Raw genomic sequence first — 18042 nt, 5'->3', positions numbered from 1 at the left:
ATGGACGACTTTGTAAATGAAATGGAGAGATGGAGATGAGTGGTGAGAGCATTTTAGCCTGTCAAGGACGTTGTTGTTGACTTGGCGTGCTCATAACAGCTGACAAAGATGTTTTTTTAAATCTGAGCGTGTGTGGACGCCTGGATAGGATTATTTTTTAAACTAAGGAGGAGGGGTGCTGGTGGCGCAGTGGCTATCGCGCACACCCCAATAAAGCACTATAATTACTCTTTTTTCTGACTTTGATGTCTTGTAAAAAAAAATTCTTCCATAAGTAGACAGTAAAAGTACTTCATAAAAGTACATAGTACATAGTAGTATGTAGTCTAGGATTTATTAGGGACTTTGACAGTGGATTTCTCAAAAAGTACAAAGTAAAAGTACTTCATAGTACAGGTGCATGTAGTCTAGGAAGTACTAAGTCCAACCATATCAGAATCATTGTGTACTTACAGGACATCAAAGTCATAAAAAAAGACTCATTATAGTGCTTTATTATGGAATTCGACAGCGGATTGTAGAATGTACTAAAGAAGTACTAAGTCCAACCACATCAGAATCATTGTGTACTTATGTAAGAACATATTTTTTTATATTTTTTCCCCAGGAAAACACCTTACTTTGAAAAATGGAAGTTACCGCAGACTCGCAGTATTATTCTCAAACTAATTTCACCGACCTCCGAAGTTATTCCCTGAACAGTATTTTGTTTGCTCCCGTTTCATACACGTGTATCTCATAGCCAGTTTTATGGTAAGACTTAGACATTTATCACTTTTGCCTGGAAAAGGAGATTAATAACGGACTCGCTCTCTCTGTCTGTTCCTCCTGCTCGCTCTGGAGCATTTACCATAAAGATCAGAATACGGGAGCACTTCAAATTTAGGGGCGGCTCACTCCACCGTGTAAACTCGAGGAGCGGCTGGCTTGACCGCAGTCTTGTTTGTACTGGGCTTGTTTCCATAGAGCTGGTTGCTTGTTTCTCTCGCGAGATCTGGCAACACTGGTTGTTTTGTGGTTGTGCGTGTTTTGACTTAAGTTTCGTTTCTGTACTTGCAGCGCGTTTGATGCTTCTGCAGTAGATTTTGCCTATTTGCAGCGCGTTTGTTTCTTTTGCATACCTGATGAGATGTAATAAAACTCCACCTCTACCGGACTCACCTGAGACAACCCGGACGACACGCCATGAAGGACTGACAGTAAGATTCACCTTTAGAGCAAAACTAGACCGCTGTAGGCGGGAATACTCGGAATACTCGGAATACCAGGATACTGGGAAGATCTGGACTTTTATCTGAAACTGAATCCACAAACCGGATAAGACATTTAAAAAGAACGAAGAATACAGATAGAAGGAACTTTCAGTGACAGGGAGTGACTCCCAGCTGTTTGTCTGCTGCGTCTTCAGACTCTGAGAGAAAATGGCGTCCAAGTTAGAGGAAGATCTGAGCTGTCCTGTCTGCCTCGACATCTTTAAAGATCCAGTCATCCTGTCCTGCTGTCACAGCTTCTGTAGAGTGTGTGTGCAGGACTGCTGGAAGGAGAAGGAAAACAAGGTGTGTCCGGTTTGTAAGAGGAGACAGTCAAAGAGAAGTTTACCTCCTAACTTTGCTTTAAAGAACCTGTGTGAGACTTTTCTGCAGGAGAGAGATCAGAGAGCTTCAGAGGATCTCTGCAGTCTGCACTCTGAGAAACTCAAACTCTTCTGTCTGGACCATCAGGAGCCGGTGTGTCTCATCTGCAGAGATTCAGAAAAACACAGCAAACACAGGTTCAGACCCATCGATGAAGCTGCTCAACAACACAAGCAGAAACTTCAGGAAACTCTGGAGCCGGTAAAGAAGAAGTTAAATGTTTGTAAACGAGTTAAAGTGAAATTTGATCAAACAGCAGAACACATTCAGGTCCAGGCCCGACACACAGAGAGGCAGATTAAGGAGCAGTTTAAGAAGCTTCACCAGTTTCTAATAGAGGAAGAGGAGGCCAGGCTGCGTGCACTGAGGGAGGAAGAGGAGAAAAAGAGTCAGAGGATGAAGGAGGAGATGGAGGCTCTGAGCAGAGAGATAGCAGCTCTTTCAGACTCAGTCAGAGACACAGAGGACGAACTGGGAGCTGCAGACGTCTCATTCCTGAAAAACTACAAGGATGCAGTGGAAAAAGTCCAGCAGCGCCCCCTGCTGGAGGATCCACAGCTGCCCACAGGAGCTCTGATAGATGTGGTCAAACACCTGGGCAACCTGAGCTTCAACATCTGGAACAAGATGAAGGACATGGTCTCCTACAGTCCGGTCATTCTGGATCCAAACACTGCTCGTTCATACCTCACCCTGTCTGATGATCTGACCTGTGTGACACGAGGACAGGAGCAGCAGCTTCCTGATAATCCAGAGAGGTTTGATTATTACATCTCTGTCCTGGGCTCTGAGGGCTTTAACTCAGGGACTCACAGCTGGGACGTCCAGGTTGGAGACAGTACACGCTGGGGACTGGGTGTGTTAGCAGAGTCTGACAAGAGGAAGGGAGACAAACGGTCTGGATTATGGAGAATAGGGTTATATGATGGTGAATATGGAGCACGCTCCTCATCACATCCAGTCACTGTTCTCTCCATGAAGAAGAACCCTCAGAGGATCAGAGTGAATCTGGACTGTAACAGAGGAGAGCTGTCGTTCTCTGATCCTGATACTAACACACACATACACACCTTCACACAAATACACATCTACACACACACTTTCACTGAGAGGATGTTTCCATACATTAACACTCAGGGTAAAGTGAAGATTTTACCAAAGAAGATCTCTGTGACTCTGGAACATCACTAATACATGATAAAGATGAAGATGATATTGTTCTGATGGTTTTGTCTGTGATTCTTTTAGGATTGTGTGACTGCGTTGTCATGGCGATGATGATGGTGATGATTACGATATTATTCTTATTGTTCGTCTGTGATTCTTTTAGGATTGTGTGACTGCGTTGTCATGGTAATGATGTTTTTGTTGAAACATTCTCTATAACTTGGAGTTGGAGTTTAATGTGCTGTCCTGTATTGTGTTTTTATGCTCTCGGTGAAATTTCCCCCTCGAGGCAATAAAGGTTTTCATTCATTCATTGGTTGGAGTCTCTTTAAAGACATTCTGCTCAGTGTGTTAACTGGTTCACTGTCATCTGTAGCTTCAGCAGCCGCTGTGAACGTCTGATTTCAGACTTTTTCACTTGAATTCCAAGGGGTCCCTGAAGGCATCACCTGTGTAACCCGTGTGTGTGTTCTGTGTTGTGTTCTGGTCTGCAGTAATGACTCAGGAGACAGCTTGTGGGTTCTGGTTCTGTATTAACAGACAAAATTAACAGAAATCGATTTGTTGTGTGGTGAGCCGGGATCAAACATTTCCGTCCTGACCAAGCTGTTATCGGCTCTCCCCTTATTTACATTTATACATTACACATTAATTCAAAATTATGTAATTAAATCAACAATACTTGAAAATAAACACAATTATTAAAAAACTTCTATTATCCCAAAAAAGTGAAAATAAATAAATGCATAATAAATACAACACAAGAAAAATATTTTGAAAACTAACTGAAATAAATTATACACTTCAACAGCAAATTAATAATAAATATGAAGCCAGAAAACCATTTTCTTTGCATGAATGTACAGCATATAAATTCACATTAGCAGCTTTAATATAAAACACAGCGGCCAAACAGTACAAGGAAAACTTCAGCAATAAACAATTTACATATATTAATAAGACATTTGAAAAAACCCTCTCCATACCTATATAAAAAAAAAAATAACAGAAATCGATGAGTTGTGAGTGAACCGGGACCAAACTTCTCCCCTGATGAAAGAAAACAACGCATCATTTAAGAGAGACGACTATCTTAACATACAGAAACGAATTAATAACTTTATAAATATTTTTAAAAACTCCACAGAACTGATACAGGATGAACCAAATATGACCAGTAACTGAATGCCTCCGTTTGGTTACATCTAAACAATTAAAAAATACTTCTAAATGTGTTTATAGACGGAGCATTGATCATTAATCTACCTCTGACCAAGCTGTGAACGGTTCTGGCCAGAGCGCGCACGCACGTACCTCCGTCATCACGCACGGCCACACACACTGGCTCTGGTGCTAACGTTGCTAACTGGACTGTTTACATGCTCACACATACAGTTACTCTCCCACTATGCTGACGAGCAGAGACGCCTGAATGGACGACTTTGTAAATGAAATGGAGAGATGGAGATGAGTGGTGAGAGCATTTTAGCCTGTCAAGGACGTTGTTGTTGACTTGGCGTGCTCATAACAGCTGACAAAGATGTTTTTTTAAATCTGAGCGTGTGTGGACGCCTGGATAGGATTATTTTTTAAACTAAGGAGGAGGGGTGCTGGTGGCGCAGTGGCTATCGCGCACACCCCAATAAAGCACTATAATTACTCTTTTTTCTGACTTTGATGTCTTGTAAAAAAAAATTCTTCCATAAGTAGACAGTAAAAGTACTTCATAAAAGTACATAGTACATAGTAGTATGTAGTCTAGGATTTATTAGGGACTTTGACAGTGGATTTCTCAAAAAGTACAAAGTAAAAGTACTTCATAGTACAGGTGCATGTAGTCTAGGAAGTACTAAGTCCAACCATATCAGAATCATTGTGTACTTACAGGACATCAAAGTCATAAAAAAAGACTCATTATAGTGCTTTATTATGGAATTCGACAGCGGATTGTAGAATGTACTAAAGAAGTACTAAGTCCAACCACATCAGAATCATTGTGTACTTATGTAAGAACATATTTTTTTATATTTTTTCCCCAGGAAAACACCTTACTTTGAAAAATGGAAGTTACCGCAGACTCGCAGTATTATTCTCAAACTAATTTCACCGACCTCCGAAGTTATTCCCTGAACAGTATTTTGTTTGCTCCCGTTTCATACACGTGTATCTCATAGCCAGTTTTATGGTAAGACTTAGACATTTATCACTTTTGCCTGGAAAAGGAGATTAATAACGGACTCGCTCTCTCTGTCTGTTCCTCCTGCTCGCTCTGGAGCATTTACCATAAAGATCAGAATACGGGAGCACTTCAAATTTAGGGGCGGCTCACTCCACCGTGTAAACTCGAGGAGCGGCTGGCTTGACCGCAGTCTTGTTTGTACTGGGCTTGTTTCCATAGAGCTGGTTGCTTGTTTCTCTCGCGAGATCTGGCAACACTGGTTGTTTTGTGGTTGTGCGTGTTTTGACTTAAGTTTCGTTTCTGTACTTGCAGCGCGTTTGATGCTTCTGCAGTAGATTTTGCCTATTTGCAGCGCGTTTGTTTCTTTTGCATACCTGATGAGATGTAATAAAAGTCCACCTCTACCGGACTCACCTGAGACAACCCGGACGACACGCCATGAAGGACTGACAGTAAGATTCACCTTTAGAGCAAAACTAGACCGCTGTAGGCGGGAATACTCGGAATACTCGGAATACCAGGATACTGGGAAGATCTGGACTTTTATCTGAAACTGAATCCACAAACCGGATAAGACATTTAAAAAGAACGAAGAATACAGATAGAAGGAACTTTCAGTGACAGGGAGTGACTCCCAGCTGTTTGTCTGCTGCGTCTTCAGACTCTGAGAGAAAATGGCGTCCAAGTTAGAGGAAGATCTGAGCTGTCCTGTCTGCCTCGACATCTTTAAAGATCCAGTCATCCTGTCCTGCTGTCACAGCTTCTGTAGAGTGTGTGTGCAGGACTGCTGGAAGGAGAAGGAAAACAAGGTGTGTCCGGTTTGTAAGAGGAGACAGTCAAAGAGAAGTTTACCTCCTAACTTTGCTTTAAAGAACCTGTGTGAGACTTTTCTGCAGGAGAGAGATCAGAGAGCTTCAGAGGATCTCTGCAGTCTGCACTCTGAGAAACTCAAACTCTTCTGTCTGGACCATCAGGAGCCGGTGTGTCTCGTCTGCAGAGATTCAGAAAAACACAGCAAACACACATTCAGACCCATCGATGAAGCAGCTCAACAACACAAGCAGAAACTTCAGGAAACTCTGGAGCCGGTAAAGAAGAAGTTAAATGTTTGTAAACGAGTTAAAGTGAAATTTGATCAAACAGCAGAACACATTCAGGTCCAGGCCCGACACACAGAGAGGCAGATTAAGGAGCAGTTTAAGAAGCTTCACCAGTTTCTAATAGAGGAAGAGGAGGCCAGGCTGCGTGCACTGAGGGAGGAAGAGGAGAAAAAGAGTCAGAGGATGAAGGAGGAGATGGAGGCTCTGAGCAGAGAGATAGCAGCTCTTTCAGACTCAGTCAGAGCCACAGAGGACGAACTGGGAGCTGCAGACGTCTCATTCCTGAAAAACTACAAGGATGCAGTGGAAAAAGTCCAGCAGCGCCCCCTGCTGGAGGATCCACAGCTGCCCACAGGAGCTCTGATAGATGTGGTCAAACACCTGGGCAACCTGAGCTTCAACATCTGGAACAAGATGAAGGACATGGTCTCCTACAGTCCGGTCATTCTGGATCCAAACACTGCTCGTTCATACCTCACCCTGTCTGATGATCTGACCTGTGTGACACGAGGACAGGAGCAGCAGCTTCCTGATAATCCAGAGAGGTTTGATTATTACATCTCTGTCCTGGGTTTTGAGGGCTTTAACTCAGGGACTCACAGCTGGGACGTCCAGGTTGGAGACAGTACACGCTGGGGACTGGGTGTGTTAGCAGAGTCTGACAAGAGGAAGGGAGACAAACGGTCTGGATTATGGAGAATAGGGTTATATGATGGTGAATATGGAGCACGCTCCTCATCACATCCAGTCACTGTTCTCTCCATGAAGAAGAACCCTCAGAGGATCAGAGTGAATCTGGACTGTAACAGAGGAGAGCTGTCGTTCTCTGATCCTGATACTAACACACACATACACACCTTCACACAAATACACATCTACACACACACTTTCACTGAGAGGATGTTTCCATACATTAACACTCAGGGTAAAGTGAAGATTTTACCAAAGAAGATCTCTGTGACTCTGGAACATCACTAATACATGATAAAGATGATGATGATGATGATGATATTGTTCTGATGGTTTTGTCTGTGATTCTTTTAGGATTGTGTGACTGCGTTGTCATGGCGATGATGATGGTGATGATTACGATATTATTCTTATTGTTCGTCTGTGATTCTTTTAGGATTGTGTGACTGCGTTGTCATGGTAATGATGTTTTTGTTGAAACATTCTCTATAACTTGGAGTTGGAGTTTAATGTGCTGTCCTGTATTGTGTTTTTATGCTCTCGGTGAAATTTCCCCCTCGAGGCAATAAAGGTTTTCATTCATTCATTTGTTGGAGTCTCTTTAAAGACATTCTGCTCAGTGTGTTAACTGGTTCACTGTCATCTGTAGCTTCAGCAGCCGCTGTGAACGTCTGATTTCAGACTTTTTCACTTGAATTCCAAGGGGTCCCTGAAGGCATCACCTGTGTAACCCGTGTGTGTGTTCTGTGTTGTGTTCTGGTCTGCAGTAATGACTCAGGAGACAGCTTGTGGGTTCTGGTTCTGTATTAACAGACAAAATTAACAGAAATCGATTTGTTGTGTGGTGAGCCGGGATCAAACATTTCCGTCCTGACCAAGCTGTTATCGGCTCTCCCCTTATTTACATTTATACATTACACATTAATTCAAAATTATGTAATTAAATCAACAATACTTGAAAATAAACACAATTATTAAAAAACTTCTATTATCCCAAAAAAGTGAAAATAAATAAATGCATAATAAATACAACACAAGAAAAATATTTTGAAAACTAACTTAAAAAAATTATACACTTCAACAGCAAATTAATAATAAATATGAAGCCAGAAAACCATTTTCTTTGCATGAATGTACAGCATATAAATTCACATTAGCAGCTTTAATATAAAACACAGCGGCCAAACAGTACAAGGAAAACTTCAGCAATAAACAATTTACATATATTAATAAGACATTTGAAAAAACCCTCTCCATACCTATATAAAAAAAAAAATAACAGAAATCGATGAGTTGTGAGTGAACCGGGACCAAACTTCTCCCCTGATGGAAGAAAACAACGCATCATTTAGGAGAGACGACTATCTTAACATACAGAAACGAATTAATAACTTTATAAATATTATTAAAAACTCCACAGAACTGATACAGGATGAACCAAATATGACCAGTAATTGAATACCTCCGTTTGGTTACATCTAAACAATTAAAAAATACTTCTAAATGTGTTTATAGACGGAGCATTAATCATTAATCTACCTCTGACCAAGCTGTGAACGGTTCTGGCCAGAGCGCGCACGCACGTACCTCCGTCATCACGCACGGCCACACACACCGGCTGTGTGCGAAATCACTCACTCACTCCCTACTCTCTACTCACTATAGTGACTTTAACACAGTTGACTAGAATAGGGAGTGATATCGGACACTGCGACAGACTCTAAAATAAACAGGCGTTTAGGGAAGGAAGACGACCAGGAGAAAAAGACCTGAGGAAGAGAATATGTTTACAGACGAGCTAATGTATCCGAGTCAGGTCGGACAGGAGAAGAGAAATGTCCCAAAGAAGGGAAAGAGTTTGATTCAGAGATCCAATGAGCTCTGGAGAACACGGGGTTAATTATTACAGGTTAACGACCTGATGAACATCACCTGTCAGTTATTGTAAACTTTAACTTTTGAACTGATTTATTAGAGGAGGAACAGCAGCTCACCAGGACGCTCAAATGTTGGATCACAGGATTCAAAGAGACGCTGGTGGTAAAGTGTTGGCCTGGAAGAAGAAATAAACGCTGCATTATCTAATAAGACATCACAAAGGTCTAATAATGAATAAACAACAAAGGAGAGACATTAGTAAGAGGACAAAGTTTGACTTGAGTTTATGACTTCATGTGGTCAGAGATTAAATCAGAGAACTTATCAGAGATATAAAATGCATATTCTTCCACATGATTTAAATGAAAGATAAAAAAGTGACATTATCTCTTTGATTCTCCAAAAATGCTCCACTAAGTCGTTCTCATAATTTCAATGAAAACTCTTATTTTAGAATGAAAATGCATGAACAGAAAGGCTTTTTATTATTGTGAATATCTGCACATTATTTGACCAGAAGATGTTGGTGAGTCGCCAATGATCTTAAAGTACTTTTATGAACCTTGAAACTTATATAATGTAATAAAACTCCACCTCTACCAGACTCACCTGAGACAACCCGGACAAAGGTTGTTATTCTGCGTCACTGAGACGAGACGCCATGAAGGACTGACATTAAGATTCACCTTCAGAGCAAAACCAGACCGCTGCAGGAGGGAATACTGGGAATACTGGGAATACCAGGATACTGTGACTATTTATTTATTTAAATAGGGACAGTGCACACTAATGAACATAAAACATGTAAATATGCCAGATTATAGCCCCTTGGCAGGTTGTTGATAAACATCACAGAGGTCTCATAATGATTAAACAACAAAGGAGAGACGTAAGAGGACACACTTTGACTTAAGTTTATGACTTCAAAAATTAAAGAAAATCGTTTCATTTGCATATTACTTGTATCTTTAAAGGAGCAATATGTAACTCTGCCACCTAGCGTTTAAAATGGGTACTGCAGTCTGAATTCAAAACATAAGGAGGTTTTTGAATTACACATCTCACAGCCGTCCTCAACAGGTGACCCAGACTGACATCATTAATGGTGAAAGTGAGGATGATAGGTCTCCTTTCAATGGACTTCACACTACATACTTTGTCCACAGGGGGCGCCAAAATCCACACAAACTGAAAGATCCTCACTGCTGCTTTTAATGAGATATTTAATGTTTGATGATGATTCATTTTGAGAAGTATTTAAGTGGACAAAACCCTTCATTATTTAAATATATTAAACTTAGTCCCCTTTCTCCCTAAAGCAAAGCACATATTTAAAGAATGTGTTAAAATATCAACTACTTTGTAAAAATGTTGTTTTGTTGCTGGGGTCAAGATGATCCTGAGTTTTATGGATCAAAGTGATCTAAATGCTGCTCAGAGTTTAACGACACAAACTGGAGGTTGTACCTGGATAAAACCAGGGACAGACTACCTGATCCTGAGCGACGCTTGTGTATTGAAATGCATTTGTGTGTTGCAGCTATGAATGTGACTGCAGTGAAACCGGATTTGAGGGCGACCACTGTGAGCTGGACATCCCTGAGTGTGCTTCCGATCCCTGTCAGCACGGGGCCACATGTGTGGAGGGAGTCAACGGATACGCCTGCCTCTGCTGGCCAGGTAATGAACTGCAGGTTACACATCAACATTTGTGCAACAGGAGAAACAGGCCGAGGTTTTTCACTGAGACGATGCTGCTTTCTTTGCGGCTCTGAGCCCAGAGTACTTAAATCATCTCACCTGCAGCTCAAACGTTGAGTACGACAATACCTTTTTAAATGTCTTCTGAAAGAAGAAGTGAAGTGCTGCACTCATTCACTGCTATAGTAGTGGCTAGTATTAAGCCTTGCATCAGAACTTTCACACCAACCCCTCGGATACTAGAGTCTGATGGGGCCAAAATTTCACAGGGGCCCCTCAAACCAGGACCAGGACTAGGCTGATAGTATTTACAATGTTAATCATTAAAAAATAAGAATTTTAGCTGGTTAACAGTTGCTGATTAATCATCATTAAGCATCATTAAACATCGAGGGAAATCCTTTTGGGGGAGTAGTTATGTTTATAGGTCAAAAAATGTTGGGCAAACTGAACATTCACCTGAGGGTGGCACTAAAATAAAAGTCAGTGGGTCCCCAAAATCTTTAGACTTCATCCTCAATGAAAAATGAATGGGTGTACCAATTTTTAGGGATATTCAAGCAATAGTAATTGAGATCTGAGAACCAAACATGCCGTTGATGCTAAACCGGGAAAAAGTGCCCAAAGACAGCACGTTTCATCACCTGTGAACTACGAGGGTCTGAACAACATCTAATGACAATCCCTCTAATAATTATTGAAATATCTCTGTCTGGTTTTAAGTGGAGGACCAACTGACACTGCCAATGTTATAGCATGCTAATAACATCATCATGTACCACTTTGCTCTTTAAGAAAATGCTCTGCCATGAAAGTTATTCATTATTATTGTACCAGCATGGAGTCAGCATGGTGTTTGGTTTAATGGTAATTTGTTCTACGTTGGGAAACACTTCTTACAAAGTGAAACTAATCCAAGATATGCAGAGCCCTTTCATGGGTGTAACATGGATAAACATTCATGACCGGTTTGGTTTTTCTTCAGGTTACGAAGGACCAAACTGTGAGGTGGATATAGACGAGTGTGCTGAGCGGCCCTGTGAGAACGACGGGGAGTGTTTCGAGCGCTCAGATCCGTCTCACTGGGAGCTGGACTGGGAGCTGAGCTTCTCAGACGCTGCCGGATACATCTGCCAGTGTCAGCCGGGCTTTGCAGGTCAGAGCAGCAAAACAATCCTCCTGTATTTTAAAAATGTTTAGAAAGTTATTTAACTTCTCTTGCGTTCCAGGAGAGAACTGTTCGGTCAACATCGATGAGTGTGAGTCTGAACCCTGTCAGAACGGAGGAACCTGTGAAGACAAAATCAACGGGTACACCTGCACATGCTCAGAGGGATTCCTAGGTGAGTCCTGATTGAAGTCCTCCAAGCAGGCGGCCCAGGTTCGAATCCGACCTGTGGCTCATTTCCCGCATGTCATTACCTACTCTTTCTCTCCCTGATTTCCGACTCTATCCACTGTCCTATCTCTATATCAAAGGCACAAAAAGCCACCAAAAAAACTTAAAACAAATAGATAAAAATCAATGTCATTTACAATCAATTACGTTTTAATCAGTTGCAACACTGATGTGTAGATAAGAAGGAGCAGCAGGTGGAAAGGTGGACAGAGAAGAGGTGGAGCAATGTTTCTTTATCATCTTTACAAATAAACGTGGTTCTTGCTGTTGTGATACTTAAACATCATCAACCATTTCTAGATGTTTACAATTACATTTGGTCTACATGAGAAGCTCCATGTGAGCTGCAGGTGTAGCTGGAGAGTGGTTATTGAAGTTTTATTGGAGAGTAGTCATGGAAAGGAGAAAACTGTCAGTTTTGGTTTGCATCAAGCAACACAAAAGCGGCTGACTGACATAGTTTGGATGTGATTATTTTGCATGCACACATGGCAGCCTCAATGATGAAAACAAAATGTTGTTCAGTCCTGCCTTTTTTTTCCTTTTTTGAACCCTGGCCGTCTTTGTGTTCCTCCAGGTGAGCTGTGTGAGGTGAACATCGATGAGTGTGAGAGTCAGCCCTGTCAGAACGGAGGCTGGTGTGAGGACGGCAGAGCCTCCTACACCTGTCACTGCCCGGAGGCGGAGCCAGGTGAGCTCCCCTGGGGGGGCGACCACTGCGAGCTGAAACTGTCCGGCTGTGTGGACCACGAGTGTCAGAACGGAGCCACCTGCTTACCCAGGCTGGAGGACGGAGAACATGTCCACACCTGTTTGTGTCACCACGGTTACTATGACGACCAGTGCTCCACCAGAACCACCTTCTCTTTCTCCTCACCTGGGTTTGTCCACATCCAGGTGGTGCTGGAGGAGCGGAGGCGCAGGGAGGTGGAGCACCAGGGTCACCATGGTTATGGGGTCCAGCTCAGGTTCAGGACTACCCTCCCCGACATGCTGCTCGTCTTCAGAGGAGATGAGGACACACACCTCCTGCTGGAGATCGTGGACGGGGGTCTACGTGCTAGAGCATCCTCTGAGGACACTGACCTGGACGTGTCATTTCCTGGTCTGGTCAGTGACGGAGACTGGAGGGAAGCTCATGTGTTTTTGGATGAGGGCAGTCTGGTTCTGGTTCTGAAAGGTCCTGGCTGTGACAGGGACGGGTGCCGGGTCACAGATGGAGGTGCTGATGAACCCCCCTTCCAGCCCTCTGAGGCCTTCTCTCAGGTGTATGTGGGTGGAGCGCCAGAGGAGCTTTTAGAGAACTCTGTGAGCTCTAGAGGTTTCATCGGGTGTATGGAGGACCTGATGATCGACTCCAAGCCCATACTGCCTCAAAACCTCCCCGAGGACCACGGCCACGAGCTCGGCTGCAGTAAGACAGAGTGGTGCGAGCCAGACCCCTGCAGTGGACATGGACTCTGTGTTGACCTGTGGACCAGCTACCAGTGTGACTGCTACAGACCGTTTCACAGTGAGAGCTGCATCCAAGGTAAGAACTGTTCACACCAGTTCAGACAACTTTATGAATACTTCTCTGAGTTATTAGTTTGAAGCAGGTTGTCAGATCAAATTTGTGTGCTGTATGTACTGTAGCAGTAACTGTTAAAGTCATGCATTCTCGTTATAGCTATATTCAAAGTCGGAGGACTAAACTTCTGAGTTGATATTTAAAACTTTTTTCAAAACTCCAAAAATACTAAAGCCCTCAAACTAAATCATGGCATGTGCAATATGGATTGTGCAACAGAAACTAATGCCTTGATTTTGATCAAAAATATATCTGTTTTTACAAGAAAAAGCAACATCAATAAAAGCTCTTTAGTTGTGTTCCTGTCCAGCTACATTGCTCTGCACAGATTTCACCCCTCGTTGTATTAAAAATAGTAATTTCAAAGTAATAAAAACTTGATCTACAGATCTTTTATTTTGAAGTAATGCAGATGTGGAATCGTTTTCCAGATCACTAGTTGGAAGTTAGACAGCATACAGATGCAGTTTGCTCTGCAGCGCAGTTATGATATGATAAATCCTCTGAATGTGTTTGGTGAATCAGAACCTTTTTTACTCTTCTGCACAGGTTTAGTGGGCGAAAATCAGCGGGCAGATAATTGATGTTCATATTGAACTAAATGGGGCCCAGTAAAGATCTCTGTGGGACACCAGCTTATAAACATGGGATGAATTTAGATTTAAAGTTATACATTTTGACCAGAATTGTTGAATAGTGTATGTAGTATATGTTATATGATTAACGGTGATGAATGCTTTCAGTACAACCTCACTCACGTCTCTCAATACCTAAAGTTTCATTTTAAAATGACATGTAGTGAAAATATATAAATCTGATAAAAATATGAGAACAACATGTCAGAAAGGACGAGCTGCAGCACTGATAGGAATCTACATAAATCCACAATACATGAGAAGAAAAACCTAGATGAGGTCTAGAAATCTACACTAAATGTTGTAGTCCTACTTGTCATGTGATTAATCCAAACCTCTGACCTCCTCCCTGACAGAGTTTCCTTCATGGACGTACAGCCACGAGGACACGAAGAGTTTCAGCTCCTACGACGTGTCAAAGAATCACGGCAGCAGCTTCAACGTCTCCTTCTTCCTGAGGACTTTAAAGACGGAGGGGCTCCTGTTCCAGATGAGGAGGTCCTCGGAGGAGGAGGGGCAGGCGTTCTTCTCTATATACCTGGGGATGGGCAGGGTGTTGGTCAGCTCGCTTCCTAACAGCTCGCCCCTCACAGCTCCGGTGTTTGTGAGCAGCGGGGAGAAGACAATGCTGCAGGTGGAGGTCAGACAGAGACAGGTGATCTTTGAACACGCAGGGCTCAGGTACGGCATTGGGGAGATCCCTGAGGTGGAGGTGCACACCGGGGATCAGGTCTATGTAGGAGGACTACCGGCAGACCTGGACTCTGATACCTGGGGGGGGCATTACAAAGGGTGCCTGCAGGACCTGCGTCTGGACTCGGTGCACCTGGACGTGGACGCCTGGAACAGCTCAGAGGAGGAGGAGGTGTATTTGCCGAGTGATGCTGAGAACGTGAAGACGGGATGCATCAGTGATGACACCTGCAAGGTGCGGAGTGTAATCTGCTTCAATGTTTAAGTCTCACAATAACTGTGTTAGCCGGTTTGGTCATAGTAAGTTAGCTAGCTCGTCTTCTCATGTTTTCAGCTTCTTCTCTCCAACATATAAAGTTTGTTTAGAGATTAATTTTTCTGATTTTGCTTCGACTGCTTTGCTTTAAATAAACTCTTGTTGCTCTGCAGGAGACACCTTGTCATCACGGAGGAGAGTGCGTCATCACATTTAACGACTTCACATGCACGTGTCCGGAGGAGTTCAGGGGAAAGACTTGTGAAACACGCGTGTGGTGTGTGAGCGGTCCGTGTGTGAACGGAGGACACTGTGTGGACCTTCACGATGGATACGAGTGTAAGAATATCTGAAAAATTTATAAAGCCTGTTTCCACCAAGCGGTACAGTTTGGTTCAGTAAATTCTGATTTATACTTCCACAGCCAACTGTACCCATGTGGGATGTAAGTCAGATGGCGTTTGCTGTGTCATCTAGGTAATAGCGGGACACAGTGTAGGCCGCCAATAAGATAGATAGATAGATACTTTATTGATCCAGAGGGAAATTCAAAGCATCCAGTAGCAGGTTACTAAGACATACATGACATGAAACATTTGTTACAAATTAACCACAAAACCGACGCCCCCCTCCCCCATACATATATATTAACCTGAAAAAAAGATTTAAAGAATACCCCTAGATGAATCGAACTTAAACTGTGCAATTGAAAATAGACTTATACAAGAAATGTGAATAACCCATGCAGGGATAAAAATATATGTGAAATTTAAACAAAAACCTATAAACAGGTGAGGAAAGAAATCTGTAATTAGATCTGAATATATAAAAAAAGTGTTGAACTGTGTTGTTTATATATGTACAGCAATGTTTAAAAAGAAGAAAAAGAAACAGACATTAAATAACAGTCAGTGCAAATATTAAAGGTGCAGTTTAAATAATTGTGAGGTTAAAGTCAATGAAGAAGAAGAACACGCAACACAGTAAACAAAGATCAATGATCCCTGGGAAGGTTTTCACCCCCGAGGTCGTCCATGCTGCCGTGCTACACGCTGACGTTTTTACTTTTTTTTTACTGATGTTGCACAGGAAGTGACGATTCTTTCGACCAATCAACGGACTGCAGTGTGTCTAGCTCCGCCCTTTAGGGTCGGATCAGAACGCTTGGCACCCAAACAGAAGGGAAGCAAAAAAGTAGGACGGTACTGATCGGTTATTTTGAAACCATTCCAAACTTTTGACGGTGGAAATGCCAAACCCATCTTACCGAACCAAAACCGAACTGGACTGAACCAGACTACTTAAGCCCAGATTCCATTTGGTGGAAACGGCGTTTAGCGGTGGCTATGAAGAAACATGCAAAAGTCTTTGGGCAGTAGTAACGTTTTATGTCAATTCAGTTATCATATTGGTAAATTTGATTCTCTAACAAAGATTTCATGTCGACCCTCAGGTGTGTACAACGCCACGTTCGAGAACAACCCGGTTCATTACAGCGCTGCGGGCTCCCTGTCTGAGCCAGTCTCTGACATCTACGTGGAGCTGAGGACTCGCTCAGAGAACGCCATCCTCCTCAGAGCGACCTCTGGGTCAGACCTGCTCCTGGTGGGTCTGCTGGACTCTTCGGTGCAGGTGGAGATCCACGCGGGGAACAGTGTGGAGACCCTGACCTTCACGGGGGTGCGGCGGGTGGCCGACGGGAGCTGGCACCGTGTGAACATCTCGCGGGCCGAGCGTGGCCGCAAAACGTCTCCGTGGGTCATCACGGTGGACGGGATCACAGACGCCAGCAGCCTGCCGCAGCGGACGGGAAGTTTGCGGTTCCTAAACGAGAAGGGGGCCATGGTGGCGGTCGCAGAGAGCTTCACCGGGTGTCTGGGTGCAGTCCGGGTGGGCGGGATCTACCTGCCCTTTGTGGACGATTATAAACCCCCTCAGAGATCTCAGTTCCACCTTCATGGTAAACCACAGATCCACTTGGGCTGCAGCAGCGCTCCTGTGTGTGCATCCGGCCCGTGTCTGAACGGGGCCACCTGTGAAGACCTGTTCAACATGTTCAGGTGTGTGTGCGACCTGGGCTGGGGGGGGGAGCAGTGTGAGACGGACGTGGATGAGTGTGCGTCTCAGCCCTGCGTGCACGGCAGCTGTAAGGACTACTTAGCCGGGTTTGAATGTCGGTGTCACCCCGGGTACGACGGCACGCTGTGCGAGAAGGATGTGGACGAGTGTGAGCATCACTCCTGTGAACATGGAGGCACCTGTCAGGACGGAACCAACACCTACACCTGCACCTGCCCCCAGGACTACAGAGGCCCCCGCTGCCAGTAAGAAGCCCCTCATTTGCATTCAGTAGATTTACTGCTTCTGTAGCTTCACACAACAGTGTTAAATCATTCATTAAACACGAGTCTGATCTCCTCTCTCCACCAGGTGGAGCTATCCTCCGCTTCAGTGCGGTGAAGACGTCCAGTGTGCAAACGATGGGATCTGCACTGACGGGCTGTGGGGGGCAAACTGCACCTGCATGCCTGGTTTTACTGGAAGCAGGTGAGCTCAGTTTAGAGAGCTGTGGTTTTTAATCCAATACTGGATGTTTCAGCAAGGCAGCCATGTTGACGTCACGCTTAGGGTGGGAAGCTCAAATGTTATTGTGTCTTGCTGGAGGTCTCCAGATTCAAGTAACGCTAATGCCGCAAATCTGAGAAGCTGTTTTCATTTAAAAGCTTCCTGATTGATGATAAAGTACACAGACAAATGAAACTGATAATCTGCAGACACAACAGGACATATTATTGTTTATGTGTGATGATTATATGTTCAAAATCATATTTAATAAATATTGAATCAACATGACTAAATGATAATATATATCAAAAGTCTCTAATCACCTGATAAAGGTAAGGCTGGAACAGTTAATGGATTAGAGCCTCGAGTGGTGTTCTCATCCTGTGGCAGAAACCTTTAAAACGGGATCTGTTTTCCATGTTCCAGGTGTGAGCTGGAGATTGATGAGTGCGAGTCCAACCCGTGCAGAAACGGCGGCTCCTGTTTGGATCGATTCAACATGTTCGTGTGTGAATGTCTGCCCGGTTACAGCGGTCCAATCTGTGACACCAACGTATGTATATCTGCTTGTTTTC

At 43.5% G+C, this 18042-nt stretch overlaps 3 protein-coding genes across 3 annotated transcripts in view; all 3 read left to right on the top strand.

Moving 5' to 3' along the window:
- Window positions 1–18042, top strand: part of crb2a (crumbs cell polarity complex component 2a) — a 37270-nt gene that overhangs the window by 17565 nt on the left and 1663 nt on the right. The window contains exons 4-12 of the mRNA XM_029280318.2: window positions 10189–10328; window positions 11335–11505; window positions 11579–11692; window positions 12326–13279; window positions 14310–14881; window positions 15076–15241; window positions 16356–17226; window positions 17333–17449; window positions 17894–18020. Of these exons, the coding sequence (XP_029136151.1) occupies window positions 10189–10328; window positions 11335–11505; window positions 11579–11692; window positions 12326–13279; window positions 14310–14881; window positions 15076–15241; window positions 16356–17226; window positions 17333–17449; window positions 17894–18020 (3232 nt within the window). The remainder of the gene's footprint in view (window positions 1–10188; window positions 10329–11334; window positions 11506–11578; window positions 11693–12325; window positions 13280–14309; window positions 14882–15075; window positions 15242–16355; window positions 17227–17332; window positions 17450–17893; window positions 18021–18042) is intronic.
- LOC136183161 (E3 ubiquitin-protein ligase TRIM35-like) lies at window positions 215–3110 on the top strand. Its single transcript, XM_065965410.1, has one exon. It carries the CDS (start codon window positions 1422–1424, stop codon window positions 2823–2825), a length of 1404 nt encoding a protein of 467 aa, XP_065821482.1. The 5' UTR covers window positions 215–1421; the 3' UTR covers window positions 2826–3110.
- LOC109995624 (E3 ubiquitin-protein ligase TRIM39-like) lies at window positions 4489–7352 on the top strand. Its single transcript, XM_020649409.3, has one exon. The coding sequence runs from the start codon at window positions 5655–5657 to the stop codon at window positions 7056–7058; it is 1404 nt and encodes a 467-aa protein (XP_020505065.1). The 5' UTR covers window positions 4489–5654; the 3' UTR covers window positions 7059–7352.

This window comes from Labrus bergylta, chromosome 17 (genome assembly GCF_963930695.1).
Source record: "Labrus bergylta chromosome 17, fLabBer1.1, whole genome shotgun sequence".
Taxonomy (NCBI): Eukaryota; Metazoa; Chordata; class Actinopteri; order Labriformes; family Labridae; genus Labrus; species Labrus bergylta.
Note: the sequence above shows the minus strand (reverse complement) of the source record. Positions and strands in the feature narration are given on the sequence as shown.

Coding starts and splice junctions, on each gene's coding strand:
- LOC136183161 (XM_065965410.1), top strand. CDS start 1,422: ATGGCGTCCAAGTTAGAGGAAGATCTGAGCTGTCCTGTCTGCCTCGAC.
- LOC109995624 (XM_020649409.3), top strand. CDS start 5,655: ATGGCGTCCAAGTTAGAGGAAGATCTGAGCTGTCCTGTCTGCCTCGAC.